Source organism: Microcebus murinus, chromosome 11, assembly GCF_040939455.1.
Source record: "Microcebus murinus isolate Inina chromosome 11, M.murinus_Inina_mat1.0, whole genome shotgun sequence".
In the NCBI taxonomy this organism is placed as follows: domain Eukaryota; kingdom Metazoa; phylum Chordata; class Mammalia; order Primates; family Cheirogaleidae; genus Microcebus; species Microcebus murinus.
In genome coordinates this window covers 82,386,677-82,404,699 of record NC_134114.1, presented here as the reverse complement: position 1 = coordinate 82,404,699, position 18,023 = coordinate 82,386,677, and the positions used below count along the sequence as shown (strand labels likewise).

The 18,023-nt window shown below is 36.3% G+C and overlaps 1 protein-coding gene across 1 annotated transcript in view; it reads right to left on the bottom strand.

The window, feature by feature from the left end:
* Positions 1 to 18,023, bottom strand: part of MAN2A1 (mannosidase alpha class 2A member 1) — a 168,363-nt gene that overhangs the window by 114,193 nt on the left and 36,147 nt on the right. Inside the window, exon 4 of the mRNA XM_012790254.2 lies at positions 16,404 to 16,575. Coding sequence (XP_012645708.2) covers positions 16,404 to 16,575 — 172 coding nt within the window. The remainder of the gene's footprint in view (positions 1 to 16,403; positions 16,576 to 18,023) is intronic.

Sequence of the window (18,023 nt, the reverse complement as noted above, 5' to 3'; positions counted from 1 at the left end):
GAGAATAGGAACAACAGGTTAAGAAACCTGAAAAATAAATGGAAAAAGAAATACTCCAATGGTGGCATTTTTCTTTTTTCATCTACATCAGTTATATCTTGCTACATAATTGTTGTCCCATAGGCATGAATGGTCTTCAAGGAACAGTCAACCAAGCAAAGAGGCACACACGTTATATACAGCAGCTATTTTCCCTGCTCTATTTGTGAATAATTCATCCCTTTCCTACCATGCTTCAGATGCTACTTTTTCATATACCGATTTCTTATCCGGACGCAATGGATAAAGACTAACCTATTAATTTGGCAGAGGCATGGAAAGTTTCCCATTTATTAAAACGTTTTCTAACACTTTCTTACCTATTTTCTTCTCTCCTATCTTTCCTAAAGATAGGAGAGTCTCAACTGCCCTCATGTCTCAGCTCAGAGAAGTCTTCACCCAAGCTAAACCAACATTCTGTTGTACCCCACACTCTACCCATCATAGATAGGCTTTATCAAGAACCAAACTTAACTCATTCATTTCTCTGTCTCCTCTCAGGCCCTCTTCACTCCTCCCCACCATTAGAATGTAAGTTCCAAGAGAGCAGGACCAGGATGTGCTGTTTTGTCCACATTTGCATGTCTAGCACTCGGAAGCTTGCTTGGTATATAATGAGCACTCAAAAATCTGTTAGATGAATGAAGAATGAATGAATGAGGCCAACAGACTAATGTGGGTATGTATATAAGATTTTCTTATCAGATGAAGCTCACAAGATATATGCAAAATAAATTAGAAAGGGAAGGGTCAGAATGAAGTTTCAATGATCTAGGTATGAGGTGGTATGATCTAGAGAATATGGTAGTGGTAGAAAATATGGAGGAGGAGGAAGACAGAAGAGACATTTCATTAAAAAAGCATCAGTGGTAATTAGACAATGATTGGAGACACAAGAGAGAATAGATGCAACTATGACTTAGGTAGGGTTTTAAGCCCAGATGTTTAACAGAGTGTTAGTATCAATATACAGACAGTGGAGGGAAGTCACTTAGCAGTAATGAATGCAAATATGGACAGGGCTATTTGATGACAGTGGAATATCCAAAAGGAGCTAACTGAAAAAGAAGACTAAGTTTAAGAAAAGGGGCCAATAATAAAATTAAGTTTTGGGGACTGAAAGAGGAAATAGGAAAATGGGAAGTCTAAAGAAAACACTAGAAGGAGAGTCAAAGATCAAGCAGAAGGATGAGAGGAAATGCAGGTGATAAGAAATGTTAAAGACAAAAAGAATCAATCTATGAATTTAGCCTGAAATATTCTAGAAAAGGTATAAGAAGCAACCTGCCCTCCTAGTTGGTAAAAGCCACTAAAGAGCTACCACAGCTGTGACTTAGAAATAGACACATCTGTGGGTCAGAATAGGAAGTTGAGAAATAGATTTTTAAAATATTTACGTTATTCAAATAGCCATTGAAGATTTCTAAAAAAACTAAAAATAAAACTACAATATGAGCCAGCAATCCCACTACTGGGTATTTATCCAAAGGAAAGAAGTCAATATATCAAAGGGATACCTGCACTCCCATGTTTATCATAGCGTTATTCACAACAGCAAAGATACAGAATCAACCTAAGTTTCCATCAAGGGAAAAATGAAGAAAATGTGGTATATATACACACAATGGAATGTTCAGCCATAAAAAGGAATGAAATAATGTCATTTTCAGCAACATGGATGGAACTGGAGGTCATTATGTTAAGTGCAATAAGCCAGGCACAGAAAGACACTCATACGGGGGAGCTAAAATAGATGATGGCATGGAGGTAGAGAATAGAATGACAGATAAGGGTGTGGTGGGCGGGTTGGGCTGGGGGTGTAAAGAGAGGTTGGTTAATGGGTACAATCATCAGTTAGATAGAAGGAATAAGTTCTAATATTCAATAGCAGAGTAGGATGACTATAATTAACAACAATGTATTCTATAATGCAAAGCAGCTAGAACAGAGGACTTGAAATGTCCCCAAACACATAGAAATGATAAATGCTTGAGGTAATAGACACCCCCAAATAGCCTGACAGGATCATTATACAGTCTATGCATGTCACAAAGTACCACATACACCCCATAAATACAAAGAAATATTAGTATCAATCAAAACTAAATAAGATAGCCATCAAATTAGTGGGGAAAGGATAGATTATAACTTTTTTCTTTTTAAGTTTCAATCAGAGTTATTTAAAACAAGCTCATAAGGCCAAGATCTTGTGTGATGAAAGCCAAGGGACCCATATTTTAAAATAGACTGCTCATATAGGTTTTTAAGAAAAATTGCATGAATATGTCCAAAAAAAGGCATAAATGATGTCATAATAGCAGGCCAGAAAGGTTTTGGTTGTGCTTCGCATGGTTTCTATAATCAGACAAAACGAAACATCCAATGGAAGAAAACAGACAACATGATTTTTAAATATGAAGCAACACCTGACAGAATAATTAGGTTAGTGAATACTCCTATTTTATTAAACCATCTGTTTTTCCTAGAATATCATCCTTTAAATCATCCGTAAAATGGAAAAAATAGATCATAAACCAGAATATTCTTACAGGCAGGAAAGTTTGGTTTGATAGAAAAGATTTACTGTGTTAGGCAGAAACACTTTCCATTCAACCAGAACAAAAACACAGAAACTTCAGGAACACACCTATTTGCCCTGCATTCTAGAACATATGTGATAAGTACTTACGGACTGTCTGATGAATGAGAGAAAAACATGAAACAGTCCAAAAAGACATGAGGAAAATGTTGACCTAATTATCAACAAGCATAGTAAGGATTATCACCATTTAGTGGTAACTGTAAAAATTAAGACTGAAATTCTTACAGAAATAACACATCAGAAAATGCTTACTTAAAAAAAAATCATAAGCAGTAGAGAAAAGCTATGTTAGCCTGCAAAAAAGTACCTAACTCAAAATTGCTATCGTGATAAGATAAAAAATAAAATTAGGACAGATATAACTGTATGTTCAAGACTAACGATTTTTAAAAATTAAGTCATGGTTCATACTTGTATCAACATAAAAACTAATTTACAATGAATATAGGCACTTCCAAGTATTCCCATCTAGATAGTGTGTAATATGCATCAATTGAACTATTTCTCTGATAGGCAGGGGAATACAAAATCCAAAAGATGTACCCTCATGATACGGTCTATTGCTTAGTTTCTACCAAGACACTCTGATTTCTAGCAGACTTTTTCACGTATACGCTTCATGATATTTCCTAATAAACATGATGTCTAGAGGGTTAAAGTAAAAACATATAAAGTAAGTTAGAGAAACAATACATTTATCTAGCAAAATCAGAGACTAGGAAACCAGGCACTACCTTTCAAAATTAACAATACTCATGTTTCGCTTTTCACAAGGATGAGTTGACTTGTAACTAATGGTAAAAGACGTTAAAGTACTTCCATGTTTCTATTTCGATGATGGGGAATTTGGTATAAAAACCTTAAGAAAATAACTGATCAAAATTAAGCTGAGCATATCTGTCACTGCTCATTTTGCCTAAGATGCAGAATTTACACTTAAGAATTTACTGCAAAGCACAAGAAGCTGCAAATCATTTCCTCTAATTGTAACTTTTTCCCCTATGTAGAATCATCAGACATTTGGAATTTGGTCACACAGAGAAGGATACACTCAAAGAGCTTTTCTCCCTAATGGGGAAATTGTTACAGACAACTTGGTAGCAAACAATGCATCATTTAGCAAGCTTCAAAGAATCACAAATTAATTTCACATGAGAAAATGAGTTGAATTTGTAATCATACATCTGGGGAAATATGAAATAATACAAGATGACGTACAGGGTTTCATTCTTGAATAAAAAAAAAATAGTTAAATGGACAATTCAAAAAGATAGAGGCTCCCAGTGAATCAATTTATATGGTAAAGACATCTGCTAATCAGATTCTCTGATTCATATTCCTTTCATGGGGAGTATCTACTATAAGGGTAAAAATAAGATTTGTTTTAAAATCCCTCATATAATAATCAAGGGAATCCCACTGTATATTTTTTAATATTGTTGATGCCTGTCTATAAATATTCAGTATATGAGGAACAGAGGGCAAATTAGTTATCTCTCATCATTTCTTCCTCGTGTCATTCCAGCCATACTCCCTTTTTTCACTTCACTATACACATTTCCTATCTGCCTGGAATTTTTTCTCTTGTAATATTTGCCTCATTGGCTCTTACAGATCCACTGAAAGTTGTTACTGGCCACAACATCCCACCCAAACTGCTATCTTTCAGTAATCCAAAACTTTTCTTTCATATCACTGATAACAAAATCTAACTGCTTATTTGTATGTTTGCTGGCTTTCTCCTCCAATAGACTAAGCACCATGAGAACAGAAATCACCTCTATTCTGTTCACCATTTTAACAATGAGATTCCACTTTTCACCTGTCAGATCAGAAAGATCAAAAAGTTGTATAACGTACTGTGATGTCAAGGATGTATGGAAATAGGTATTCTCACATATTGCTGGATAACTATCAAATTGCAAGATGTATACATACATACTTTGATCCATGCTAACTCAAAATAAGACAGAAAATATTTAAAAGTATAAAAAACAAAATAAAACTTTGTAGATACTAAATATAAAAGATACACTCTATGCATTAGCAAGAAACCAGAAATAAAATCAAGAGTAGTTAAATAAACTAAATCCCATTTATAAAATAGACTTTACTCAAAGATTCTCCAAGATATTTGTTTAAAAAGCATGGTACAACACCCACTAGGAGGGCTACTATTTAAACAGGAAAAAAAACAAACAAACTCGACAAATAAATGTTGATAAGGATGTAAAGAAATTGGAAACTGCACTGCTGGTTGGAATGTAAAATGATATAGCCAGTGTGGAAAACAGTGATAATTTTATGAGGATTCCTCAAAAAATTAAACATAGAATTACCATAGGATCCAACAAGCCCACTTCTGAGTATATACAAAAAAAGGACTGAAAGAAGGAACTTGAAGAAATATTTGTACACCAATGTTCATAGCACGATTATTCACAAATTCTGACATTCTGATTTCTATTACAATAGATCAGTCCACTCTCAAGACTTCAAAAAACAGAATCACAATATTTACTCTTTTGTGTGGCTTCTTTGGCTTAACATATGTGTGAGATTCATCCATATTCCTGTGTATTTCAGTAATTCATTATTTTTTTCTTGCTGAGTAGTCTATTCAAATTGTTGTAGGATTATAATTTTTCAATCCATCATCTCATTGATGGGCATGTGAACTGTTTCCGGTTTGAAGTTACCATGAAAAGGTCTGTTACAAAAGTGTCTGTACAACTCTTTTGTGAACATGTTTTCATTTTTCTTGGGTAAATTCCTAGGAATGGAGCTTCTAGGTTACATCGTGTGTGCTTTTTTGGAAAACTCTCTGAAGGCTCTTCAAAAGGTCACCCACACTTCACATTCCTACCAGCAATACATGAGAGTTCCAGTTGCCACGCTTTCTTGCCAACCTTTGGTGTTGCAGGTTTGCGACAGCATCCCTCGCAGAAGTTCTGATTTGTATCTCCCTGGCCACACATCGCCCAGCCTCTGCAGGCACGCCCTTGCCCCGCCCCAGCCCCACTGACGCAGTCTAATAAACTTCTTTCAGGTGTTTGAACATGCCATGCTCTTGCCAATCCCTGGCCCATAATCACAATTCTCTTCCCATAACCTGGAATTCTTTCCCCACCTTCTGACACCTGCTTCTTGACTGACTAGTTCTAGATATCCTTCAGATTTCAACTCAAATGCCACTTACTTCAGGAAGCCTTCCAAGACCTCCTTCTCCCTTCCATAGAAGAAGCAAGTTGTAAAACTGTGTTTAAATATGTGTCTTCTCTGTTCTTCCCTGAGGACTGGGGCCAGGTCAGTCTTGCTCACCTCCTATATCCTCGGAGCATAGCACAATAAACGTGTGTTGAATAAACAGTGCAGTAAATAAGGGAAGGCTTCAGAGATGAGGTAATATTTCAGCTGAGTCTTGAACATGAGTCGGATTGCAATTATCCAGTGCACAAAAGGAAAAAATAAAAATCCAAGCTGAACACATGGGCAAATTCCTAAGCAGCACAAAACAGCATGTGTCTGAGAACACCCACGTGGCCAAGTATGCCCAAGAGTACCATGTTTCCCCGAAAATAAGATAGGGTTTTATATTTATTTTTCCTCAAGAAGACACCCTAGGGCTTATTTTCAGGGGCTCTGTTACTTATTTTTAAGTACGGTACAACAATCTACATTTATTCAAATATAGTTAAATCGTCTTCTTCTGGAAGAAGACGATCATCATAACTGAAGACATCATCATAACTCTCAACTCTCAACTCTCTCATCATAACTCTCCAAACCCTGAATTCCATCCTGAATTTCTTGGGACTATTTCCTTTAGAACCACGGGCCCCAATCTCTCATGTCGAGAAATAAAGCTCTCATGGGGCAGATGAGAAGGGCTGCTCGTCTTCTTTACTGCTCCGCAACAAAATGCATGGGTTGTGCAGACGGGCTGCGTAGCCACACCCATCACTAGGTCTTATCTTAGGGGTAGGGATTGTATTGCACTAATGCTTACAAATCCTGCTAGGGCTTATTTTATGGGTAGGTCTTATTTTCAGGGAAACACAGTAGATGTGAGGCAGGAAGTGACTAGAGATAAGGATGGACAAGTTGGGAAGAATCAGAGAGAAAAGGCCAGTATGTGTCAGGCAAAAGAGCTTTGTCCCTTTTGACACAGATGGAAGTGTCACTGAAGCACATTAACGCAAACATGACAAGATTGGCCTGTTAGAAACCTAACTCTGCTGGTGAAGTGGAGGGCATTTGGAAGTGACACAGCTGGAAACAGGAAGACCATTTGGAGGTTTTCACAACAGTACAAAACAAGAGCAATGGGGTGAAAAGGAGGGGTCAGAATCCAGAGATATTAAAGAAGCAGAATTGACAGGGCCTAGGGACCGACTGCATGTGGCAGGAATCACAGGTGGACAAGCAGACCACTGCAGACACTGGTTCTGGGTCTCCCAGGCTCTGGTCTTAACTCCACACTTACCAGCTGGGTGACCTTGGCCATGTTCCTTAAGACCACTGCCTCAGATCCATCAACAATAGAAAGAAGATAAGAAAGGACCTTAACTCAAGAAAATGCTAGAAGATTGGCTGAATAAATACATGAGTGCTTAGAGGGTACCTGGCACACAGTAAGCACTTAATAAGTGTCATCTCTTATTATTATCATTAACTAAGGAAAAGGAAAGTAGTACAGGTTGGAACTTTATATCTGCAAGTAGTCCATATGCCTGGTAATTAAAACTAAGAGTAGAACTACCATTTGATCCAGGAATCCCACCACTAGGTGTATACCCAAAGGCAAAAAAGATATTCTATAAAAAATATACCTGTACTCGAATATTTATAGCAGCACAATTCACAATTGCAAAGATGTGGAAATAACCCAAGTGCCCATCAATACATGAGCAGATTAATACAATGTGGTATCTGTATATCATGGAGTTCTACTCAGCCATTAAAAAAAAAAAATGGGGAACTAATACCTCTTATATTAACCTGGATGGAAATGAAGACCATTCTTTTAAGTGAAGTATCACAAGAACAGAAAAACAAATACCACATGTACTCACCATTAAATTGGGATGAATCAATGAATACTTATGTGCACATATGGAAATAACATTCATCAGAAATCAACCAGGTGGTAGGGGAAGGAGAGGATGGGCAAATTCACACCTAACAAGTACAATGCACACTATCTGTGGAACAGTTACACTTCGACTCAGATGGTACAAAAGCAATTCATGTAACCAAAACATGTGTACCCCTGTAATATTCTGAAATTAAAAAAAAAAACCCTACAGTGTAGATAAGCACGCAAAATGGAGAGAAGAGAACCAAGGGTGTTATCCAACAGAGAAGATCAGGAACATTTAAGAATCGAGCAGAAGAAGACATCAGAGAAGTGATGAAAAAGGAACACTCAGCAATGCAGGGAACAGCCCCGACATGGAAAGTGCTCAGGGTCACAGAAGACAAAAAAGGAAGGCATTTCAAGGAGAATGGAGTGGTCAATGTCAATGCTGTGAAGAAATCCTTCCTAAGGAAGGAGAAAGTATCCAAGGAAGGAGCATGGGAGAAGTTCCTCAGCACTTTTCTGGGTATCCATGATGTGAACAGAAGCCAGGGCTGAGTGAATGAGAAATGAGAAGTGGAAGTAGAAGAGCAGCCTCACTCCAGATGAATTGGGCCTGGAGGGGGTGGGGATAGAATATACACTTTCCAAAATAAATGTATATTGTGCTTCAAATATTAGAACTAATGTTATTTAGACCCTGGTACATTGCTTTGATCCCTTTGATGAAATGCTAAATATCTTTAGGCTCTAAACTCAATCCGAATCTGCAAATGACTCTGAACATCACAAGGTACACTGTAACTTCCCATTGCTTTGTAAATTTTACACCAGGTTTTGGTTAAACGACATAAAATCTAACCTGCATAAAATGTATAATAAATTAGCCTGTACAATAATCTGTTTTTCTAGGAAAACCCAAAACACTTATAAGTTCAATTTGGATTCTCATTATTTAAGAAAGTAACTTCAAATATTTCTCTGATTTCAATAAGCAGTCAGAGATAGTTAAGAGAATAAGGCAGAAGGTTCATTAAACACAACCTAGGGGCCGGGTGCTGTGGCTCACGCCTGTAATCCTAGCTCTCTGGGAGGCCGAGGCGGGCGGATTGCTCGAGGTCAGGAGTTCGAAACCAGCCTGAGCAAGAGCGAGACCCCGTCTCTACTATAAATAGAAAGAAATTAATTGGCCAACTAATATATATACAAAAAATTAGCCGGGCATGGTGGCGCATGCCTGTAGTCGCAGCTACTCGGGAGGCTGAGGCAGGAGGATTGCTTGAGCCAGGAGTTTGAGGTTGCTGTGAGCTAGGCTGACGCCATGGCACTCACTCTAGCCTGGGCAACAAAGTGAGACTCTGTCTCAAAAAAAAAAAAAAAACACAACCTAGGAAGAAAGACCTAAGAAGGTGGTAGAAGGACTGGATGAATAAAAGGTCTTCATTCTTGGCAAACCAATGAAACCCAGCCACATGGCACAGACACGAAATGTATGCTAACTGATGGTACTTTCCTCCCAGCACACATTTGGAGCCTTGTTTCACACCAAAAAAAGCCACAAGAGAAGGTGATCAAGACTTTGGTGAACCCACAAACTGTTCTTGGATTCCAACAACTCAGCGGGTTTCTCCAATGAACACTGGTCTTAATAGCAGATGCAATGAAAAAGCTATCCCAACATCTCAGAGCCCAGAAAGGAACAATGACTACATCACATGCTGAGTGCTAGTCAAAGGAAATGATGCTAAGGTTAATGTTTCATCTGCTAGACTCCGAATAAGGGTTCATATTTTGATGTATTATAAAGATTATGCAGTATTTAACTGCATTTAGTCTAACATGTCCAAATATGAAGCCTAAAAAGTAAAAACAATGTTAACATACAAGTCATTTTCAAAATAAAATAAGTATAGAAGACAATGTGCTGATTATTTAATGGAAGGTAGCTTCTTTTCAATCCACTAGATATGTGTTACAAGTAGGTACCATGACTATCATTGATTAGATTATTTTGAATTGTGAAAAGCTGGAAAAGCTAGATGTTGTCTGAGTGAGTCTCGCTTTAGTTAACTAGATTTTCATTTTCATTTTTAAAAAGCTTATAGAGCTAAATATTGCTGTGGTGGGGGCGAGGAAATCAAACAAGTCATTGCTAGAATAGGTTATGGAGATCATTTGAGTTATGTTTCTGTTAAGTTCCCACAATCAGTTGGTATTCTTTAGAGACAATGAAAGCTTACATGGAACTCTGCTGGAATTAACAGGTTCTGCTCTGCAACAGCTAGCTTGCAAATTTAGGCACAGATATTTATTCCATAGCTCATCTTCAAACAGTAGATAACAAGCCATTGCATAAGTATTACACTAGTAGTCAAAAAAATCTATTAGTAATTCCACTTAGTACAAGCTTGGAGTTTTAAATTATGGGAGCAAACCCAAATATCTATTAAGTTTTCTCCAAAAAATATACATTTAGGAAACTAATACTATGAATGCTTTGTTCAAGTACATAGGGAAAAAATTACTCTAGTTTTACAGATAACCGTAATAAATGAATAAAAGTGAATGATTCTCACTAGAAGGAAAAGAACTTTAGCAAATCTTAACCAGAAACAAAACAAACCTCATTTGCACTGATGTGGCTCTAAAACAGTTTTTTCTTCAAGCAAAATGGTATCATTAAGGATGAGGCTTATATTACAGAATATTTTAATTGCCACCTTTGTACATCAAATCTGATCAAGTATCGGCAATTTCATATGGTTCAACCTAAGTCAAATGGCCAACAGAAAAGAGATATATAGAGAGAAAAAACTTGCATCTAGGTAGAATCAGGAAAAGGGGGCTATTCACGGGCCATAAAATTGGCAACATTTTTGAAAGATATAGTACAAGGGAAACTGACCCATAACTGCCCTGCATGAAAAATCATCGGGGAGTCCCAAGTCATAAATAGAGAAGATTCTGACAGATTTTGGCAACAGCCCCTAATTCAGAAGGCAAGGACTGAAGCAAAGCTGAATCCTGCGACAGGGAGTAATCACAGTCCCCATTTGTCACCGTCACGCTGGGAGGCAGCCAAGCATGGCCTCACCTAGGGCGGCTGGACTCCGTGAAGAGCAGCACCTTCAGACAGGCCATGCCCTCTACCGAGCATACGGGCCACACAGAGAGAGCGAGGTGCAGAAAGCCAGCCCCAGGCTCAGCAGCTTCACAACAGGACACTTCACAGATGGGGGTGTTCTTTCTCACAGCCCCAGTCCCTCTCTTCCCCTCACACGGCCTGATTTATGACCTGGGCACCTTCCCCAGCTGCCGGATCCCTGATGTTCATGGAATCTTCCAGGATCTGGTTCTCTAACAAAGAAGCTAAGGAGAAATGGCTCAGCTAGCTTTCTTGTTTGCAAGGAACACAAACTGACTCTGGATAGGAGACGTATTGGGAGACTGTCCCGGCCAAGCAGGATTGAAGACAGGCTAAAAGTCCAGGCTTGAGGAGAGGCTGGAGGAAAACGAGAGGTCACGCTGCAGGGACCACGGGACCATACCCCAGGAAGAGCCTGGCAAATGCAAGGTGCTGTGAGGAATGACCTGCAAACTTCCCTCTGTGTCTGCTTCCCTCCCTTCCCTCTGCCAGCTCTCACTTCACTCTCTAAAGATTCAAAGCCCCGGGGAAATACTATGCTGACTGACTGAGCTTCAGGCTGTAGCTGACCTGTCTGGGCTAGGGCAGGAAGAGGGAAGATCTGCTTCCTGTGTGTGAGAGACCATTTCCCAAAAGGAAATCAGGTGAAGCAGACGCTGGCCAGCTAGCAATAACTAGTACCTACAGCAAGAAAAGTGAAGTATTTGGTTAGAAAAGGAAGGGATTTTAGGCAAGTTACATTCTGTTTGGGACAAACTCCAGGTGTGGATACAGCTGTTCTTGCTCAAGGATGAATAAAAAGGGGAAAAGCACTTGGACTATGGACAATAATAAAAAGAACACAGAACCAAAGTTAAAACAAGCATTCAAAGCCGGAAAAGAACAGACTCAATATCAGAGAGTACTGGATGGGGGATGGGGGAGGAAACCCACGAGAAAAATCTCCCAAAATGCAGTAAATAGAAGAAATAGAAATAAAAATGCGTATGAAAAAGAGACGCTAGAGACTCAATAACCAGATAAATGAATTCTAAAAGAAATAAAGCAAAAAGAGTTGTCAATTAGTAAGAATAGAACATAAAAGCTAAAGAAATATTTGAACTGATAGATGGAAAACTTAATGAATACATAGATATATAACTTGGTGAAAATTTATAATTTCATGGATAAAGTAAAAAAAAAATCCTAAAAGCATCTGTGCACAGGAAAAAAGTTATCTTCGATGAAGCATTATGTACAAAGCTTTTAAGATAGAAAACATACATTTTATAGTTAAAATCTCCCATTAAATAGTGTAGACCCTCCAGATGACTTTAGAACTAAAACTTACATACAGTGCCCAAAAGATATATATTCAAAGTGACTAATAAGTTAAAATAATAAGAGCCACTAATATTTATTGAGAATTTAAAATGGCACAATGCCTGGCATGTTATGTGTATTAATTTAATCCTCACAAAAACCAAATAAAAGAGATTCCAATATTACTCCCATTTGACAACTGAAGAAACTGACACACAGAGAAGTTAAGTGACTTGACCAAAGTCACACAGTAGTTGGGACTTGTCAGGATTTGAACCCAGCAGCCTGGCCCTAGTGTCCAGCCTTTAGACCTACAACTCCAAACTGACTGTCTTTCAAGTAAAAAAGTCAGCACAGATAAGGGAAATTCAAACAAACAAAAAACAAAAGACTGATAGTGATAGCAATATTAGTCATTATTAAAAGGAGAAAAGATGGTATTTTGTCAATGATGAAAGATACAATTTATGATGAAGAAAAAGAAATGTTAGCCTAGGAGTGCCCAGAACCTTGCTGTCCCCGCCCCATAGTAGATAATCAGGAAGTGTCTATAGAATGAATGAATGAATGAATGAATGAGCTGGAAGCAAAGAAAGATCAGACAAGGAAGGAACAAAAACATAAAACACCCCAAGATAAAAAAAAAAAAAAATGCTGACAGGGGAAGAGTAGCAAACAAATAAGTACAATCAGTTCTGCCATAAAACACTTGTTTTAAAAACGGTAGTTTGTTCCAAAGTGATTGATTATATTAGGGAACAAATTTTGTATTGCTTATGTACAACTTAGTCCTGAGAAACACTAGGCAAAGGCAGAAAACTACCCAGCTGAACTGAGCTGTGCAGGAATACACAAGACACACCTCAAATATCTCCTAGCTCCAGGAGGGTTATAAGCCACACCCCTCCACATCTGCTGTTCAACTGAACTTTCCGACAGATTGCAGATAACCTACTTGCCACCACAAACACTCACGATCTACACTCCTCCCAACACCCACTTGCACAAGCATATTTCAGGTCCTTTTCAAGGTAAACTGACATATTTGTTTGGGCATTTCTTAACCAATTAAACATATATAAAACTGGACCAGCATCTTCATTAGGTTTCCATCTTTTGTGTGTGTGTGTCACTAATGAAGTTTTTGCGTGCTCTAACCCCATTTTTTCCATAAGTCCTATGGTTTTTATTGCACGGTTTTGTGTAACAGTGATTTTCAGGAATGTGCATGTTGCCTGATAGCAGAACTGACTGTACAAAGATGAAGACAGTAATTGTAAAATGTTGAATTAGCAGACACCCATCAAACTCTATATATTCTACAAACACCTTTTCAAGTACTAATAGGAGCTTCACCAACATTGACCACACAGTCCCAAAGTAAAACTTAAGAAATTCTAAAGAATAAAAAGTGTACAATCCACACTCCCTGACCATAAGACATTAAAGCTCATTTTTAATAAAATATAGCTAGGAAAAAATAGCACTTGCAAATTGAAAATGATTTTCCTAACATACTCAAGTCAGAGAGAAAACAGTAAGTACAATTATAGAATATTTAGGGGAAAAATAGCATATGTAGAAATGTAAAAGCTAGCTAGAACAGCGCTAAAAGGCAAACACGCAGATGGAGACATGCTGTTTATTAAACGGACTGGCCCATTTTGCATTAGTAAAAGCAGGTAGAAGGAATCAGGAAATATGAAAGCAAAAAAAAGGGTCCAAGAGTAAAAACCAGTAAAATATAAATAGGTTAGGGGCAGGGGAGTTAGGCAGGCAAAAACCAACAAAAATAAGTAAATCAAGATGAAGAAAAAAAAATCAGATTCCCAAAAGTAGTAACAAAAAAGCAAAAATAATTACAGATGGGACAAATTCCTAAAACCTGAACAATCTGAGTCAAATCTCTATAAAATTATCATTTTCTTAGAAAATATGAGGTATTATTTATACTCAAGGAGTAACACAAGACCTAAAACAAAATCATTTTTTAATATTAACACTTAAGTCAAAGAATTACCTGTAAAAAAAAAACCAGTTCTACATGGCTTTTCAAGATAGCTATTAATTTTTATAAGGTTGCAAACTAGTAGGTAGCTAGATATAAACTAAGGAGTCAGAAACGCTAATGTGTTCTGTTTGGCTCTATGTGTGTGTATATGCGCACCCATATGTATGTGCCTATGTACGTTAACCTAAATTAGCTGCTAACATTTCAATTTAAAAAGTCAACGAATTTTATATAACATTTTGGAATTACAGTTTGTCTTGAGTAATTGGAGGGATATCCTGACAATCTGGTTCCCAAGGCAACACAGGGCTATAGAAGTGGCTAGCTCCTTTGGCTGTGGTAGTTACTCAGGTCCCAATACTTCCAGAGCCTACCGACAGCCTTCACTTAAAGCACATTCCTAGCCAGCCCTGCAAGCACTTTATGCCTATAATCAGAGAGAAAAAAATAAAAAATAAAAAAACTCCAATGAAAATGATGAAAAATCAATTCTACCCAAATTACCTTTAAAGATTTACATCAATTTTCACCAAAATCCAAAGTGATTATTGTTTTTGATGGGGTAGAAGGAATTTAACGAATTCATTCTAAAGCTTTGGGAAAATTAAATGATCATTCATTAAAAGAATTTTTTAATAGTTAACAATAATGTATTATACATTTCAAAATAACTAAAAGAGTGGAATGGGAATATTCCTAACACAAAGAAACAATAAATGCTTGTGGTGATGAACAACCCAATCACCCTAATTTGATCATTACACATTATATGCTTGTATTAAAATATCACATGTACCCCACAAATATGTATCCATATGTATTATGTATTATATAATAATATATAATAACTAAATATGTTAATAATAAACATAATATGTATTATGTTAATAACTAAATATGTTAATAATAAACATAATACGTATTAGGTACCCATATTCACTAAAAATAAAACATTTTTAAAAAGAAAATAAGAGATGAAGGAAAATTTAAACTCTCAGTTAATGAAACATTTCATAAAGCTACAACGATTATAGTAAAACAGAAAAGTCCATGAAACAGGATTAAAAAAAAAAAGAAGAAATCAATGCATATTTAAATATACTAAAGATGGCACTTCAAACCAATAGAAAAGGATGGACTATTAAAATCTTTGGGAGGCAGCACAGCATGATGTAGAAAAGGCACAGCCTCTGGACAGCTGGACTGGATACAACACCACCACCGCCATGACCTGGCTGGTGACCCTGGGGGAAACAGTGTCCTCATCTGTAAAATGAGGATAATAATTGTACCCACTTCACAGAATTGTTGAAAGGATTATCAGTTACAACTTGGAAAGTGTTTAGAACAGGGCCTAATAGAGTAAGTACTGATAACGTTAAATAAATGGGAAAAAAAAATCATAAGATGATTCTTAACACCCAAGAACAGGGGTACATGGTGATCAGAGAACTTCTCATCACACTATATTAAAAAAAAAATAAATTTCAGTATTTTAAATAATGAATGGTAAAAAATGAAACTAAGAAAAAAAGAATATATCTGACCTCTAGATTAGGGAAAATCTTTTTAAATATGACAGTGAAAGTAACATCTAAAGAAAATAGATTAATAGATTTGATTATATAAAAATTTTAAAAGTGTATATCAAGCATTAAGAATTAAGATGAAAATAAAAACTTGAGGAAAAATAAGGGAGATATATATATATATACATACATATAAAATAAATATTTCTACAAATGTACAATAAGCAAGTTACAAAAACCTTGGCTTGTATGTATGAAGAAATATGCAACATTGTTACCAACCAAAATAAAATTTTTCAACTATCAAATTGGCCAAGGTTTTCAAAAATTATACTGTTGGCTGACAGGCATAGAAATTGGTACTTTCTACATGGAAGATTGAAAAATACACTGAAACAAACTTTCCAGAGGTCACTTTGATTATATGCTTTAAAAAACCTTAAGATATTAAGTTCCTTTGCTCCTTTGACCTAGTAATTCCATTTCTAGGACAAAGCTGGAACACAAAGATTTAAACAGGAAAGTTTCAAATCGCTTTTCAGGGATGAACCAAAATCAGTGAAAAAAGGTTGTGAAGAAACATTTTGTTTCAGATATAAAGCTAAGAATTTTCATCTTCTAAAAATGTAATACTTGTTTCATTGTACAATTAATCCTTAATATTACCAAATTTCAAAAAAATTTTTCAAACAAACCTTTTAACAGCATCCTTCTTCTGATTATCTATAATATCCCACCACTTTGAAAGGTAAGAGATCTCAGCCCATATAAACTTCCTCCTTGAGTCTTCTCCCAGCTTTAGGACCATGTTATTAAAAATATACTGAGTCTTGTCTCTAAAGTAGTCATTGAAAGTCTTCAACCAACCTAAATCAAGACACAAATATACCACAAAAATCTGATTCACAAGGCTGATTTCAACTCAGTCACATTCCATTGCATTACCTTTGGACATCCTTAGATGTTTCATTCATATACAGACATATTTAAAAATTTAACAAGCGTTTACAATTAATGAAATTCTATTTTAGTTGGTATAGGACTCAGAAACCCACTAACATTGAAATGATTAAAATACCTGAAAACTGCATAAATTCAGAGAGAAAAGAGAAAAATAATAAAGATGACCTAAGGCTAAAAAGCAGTTACATATGCCTGACAAATTCTAGTATCTAATTCAATTTTTTATCTCGAGTTTAAGAAATTTTTACAAATTTTAAAAATCTAAACAGTGTCAACAAGTTGGTAGTACTGTTTTCAAGATGAGATCCAAATTTTACACTCCTGTGCCATATCTAAAATTCCCTACCCATTAAATAAGTTAAACTAAGAAAAAGGAAATCACAAGTATAAACTACCTAAAAGCTAGCAGCAGAAAATAAAGTATTACAATGTTAATGTGAATATTAAATAGAATTCTGCCAAAAATAGGCATTTGTTCCCAAAGGCTGTTCATTATTCAATTTTTTACAAGCACAAAGTGACGCTAATCAAATAACAAATACGTACGTACACATCTATGTAAAGTTTTTTCAAAAGAGAATTGTAGAAGTTGGCAGTTTGGTTCTCTGATTTTTCCTATACTTCTCAAAATATCCTGTAAATTTTATGTGAAGACATTGGCAATTTGGCTATAAGAAACATTTTTAAGAAGACCCAAAAGTCCAAACATAGCCCCATGAGGTAGACTACTAATACAGCCAAGGCCAAAATATACATAGCTACCAATTCCACCCACTGGTGATGGGCAACATGCACCCCTGGAAAATAACCTATTCTCATTTATGAATTCTTACAGGGAGGAGAGTTTCTATACACCCAGGCTGAACGACTTACTGCCCTATTGTTGCCAAACCTCAACATGTGAGAAGACTAAAGTATTAGGGGTCAGGGTGGCTGCTGCTTTTGTCTGTCTATGATTAAGTTAATATTCAAGGTACATTATATTTGCTGGCAAAAAATAAAAAATAAAAGCCTGCTAAGACAGAAAAAACAAGACAACTAGTTTGACAAAGCCAATACATGCTTTTGAAAAATACACTGCATAGCTGGGACTGTATTTATCCTTCTTGCTTTAACTGAATCTACTCATTCATTCCTCAATTATTTACTGAGCACCTACAACATGGCAAGTATAAGGTTACAAGCTAAACAGGAATAGGATATAAAATAGTCTTTATAGGACTTTCTTGATCTGGAGTACTTTTAAGATGATTTGTTACCCAAGAATGCTCTCTGTATACCTCAATTTTTCTGTATTTAACTAAAAAGCCTGTACCTACAGAAAAACTCAAACATATCTCATGAAATAGTGG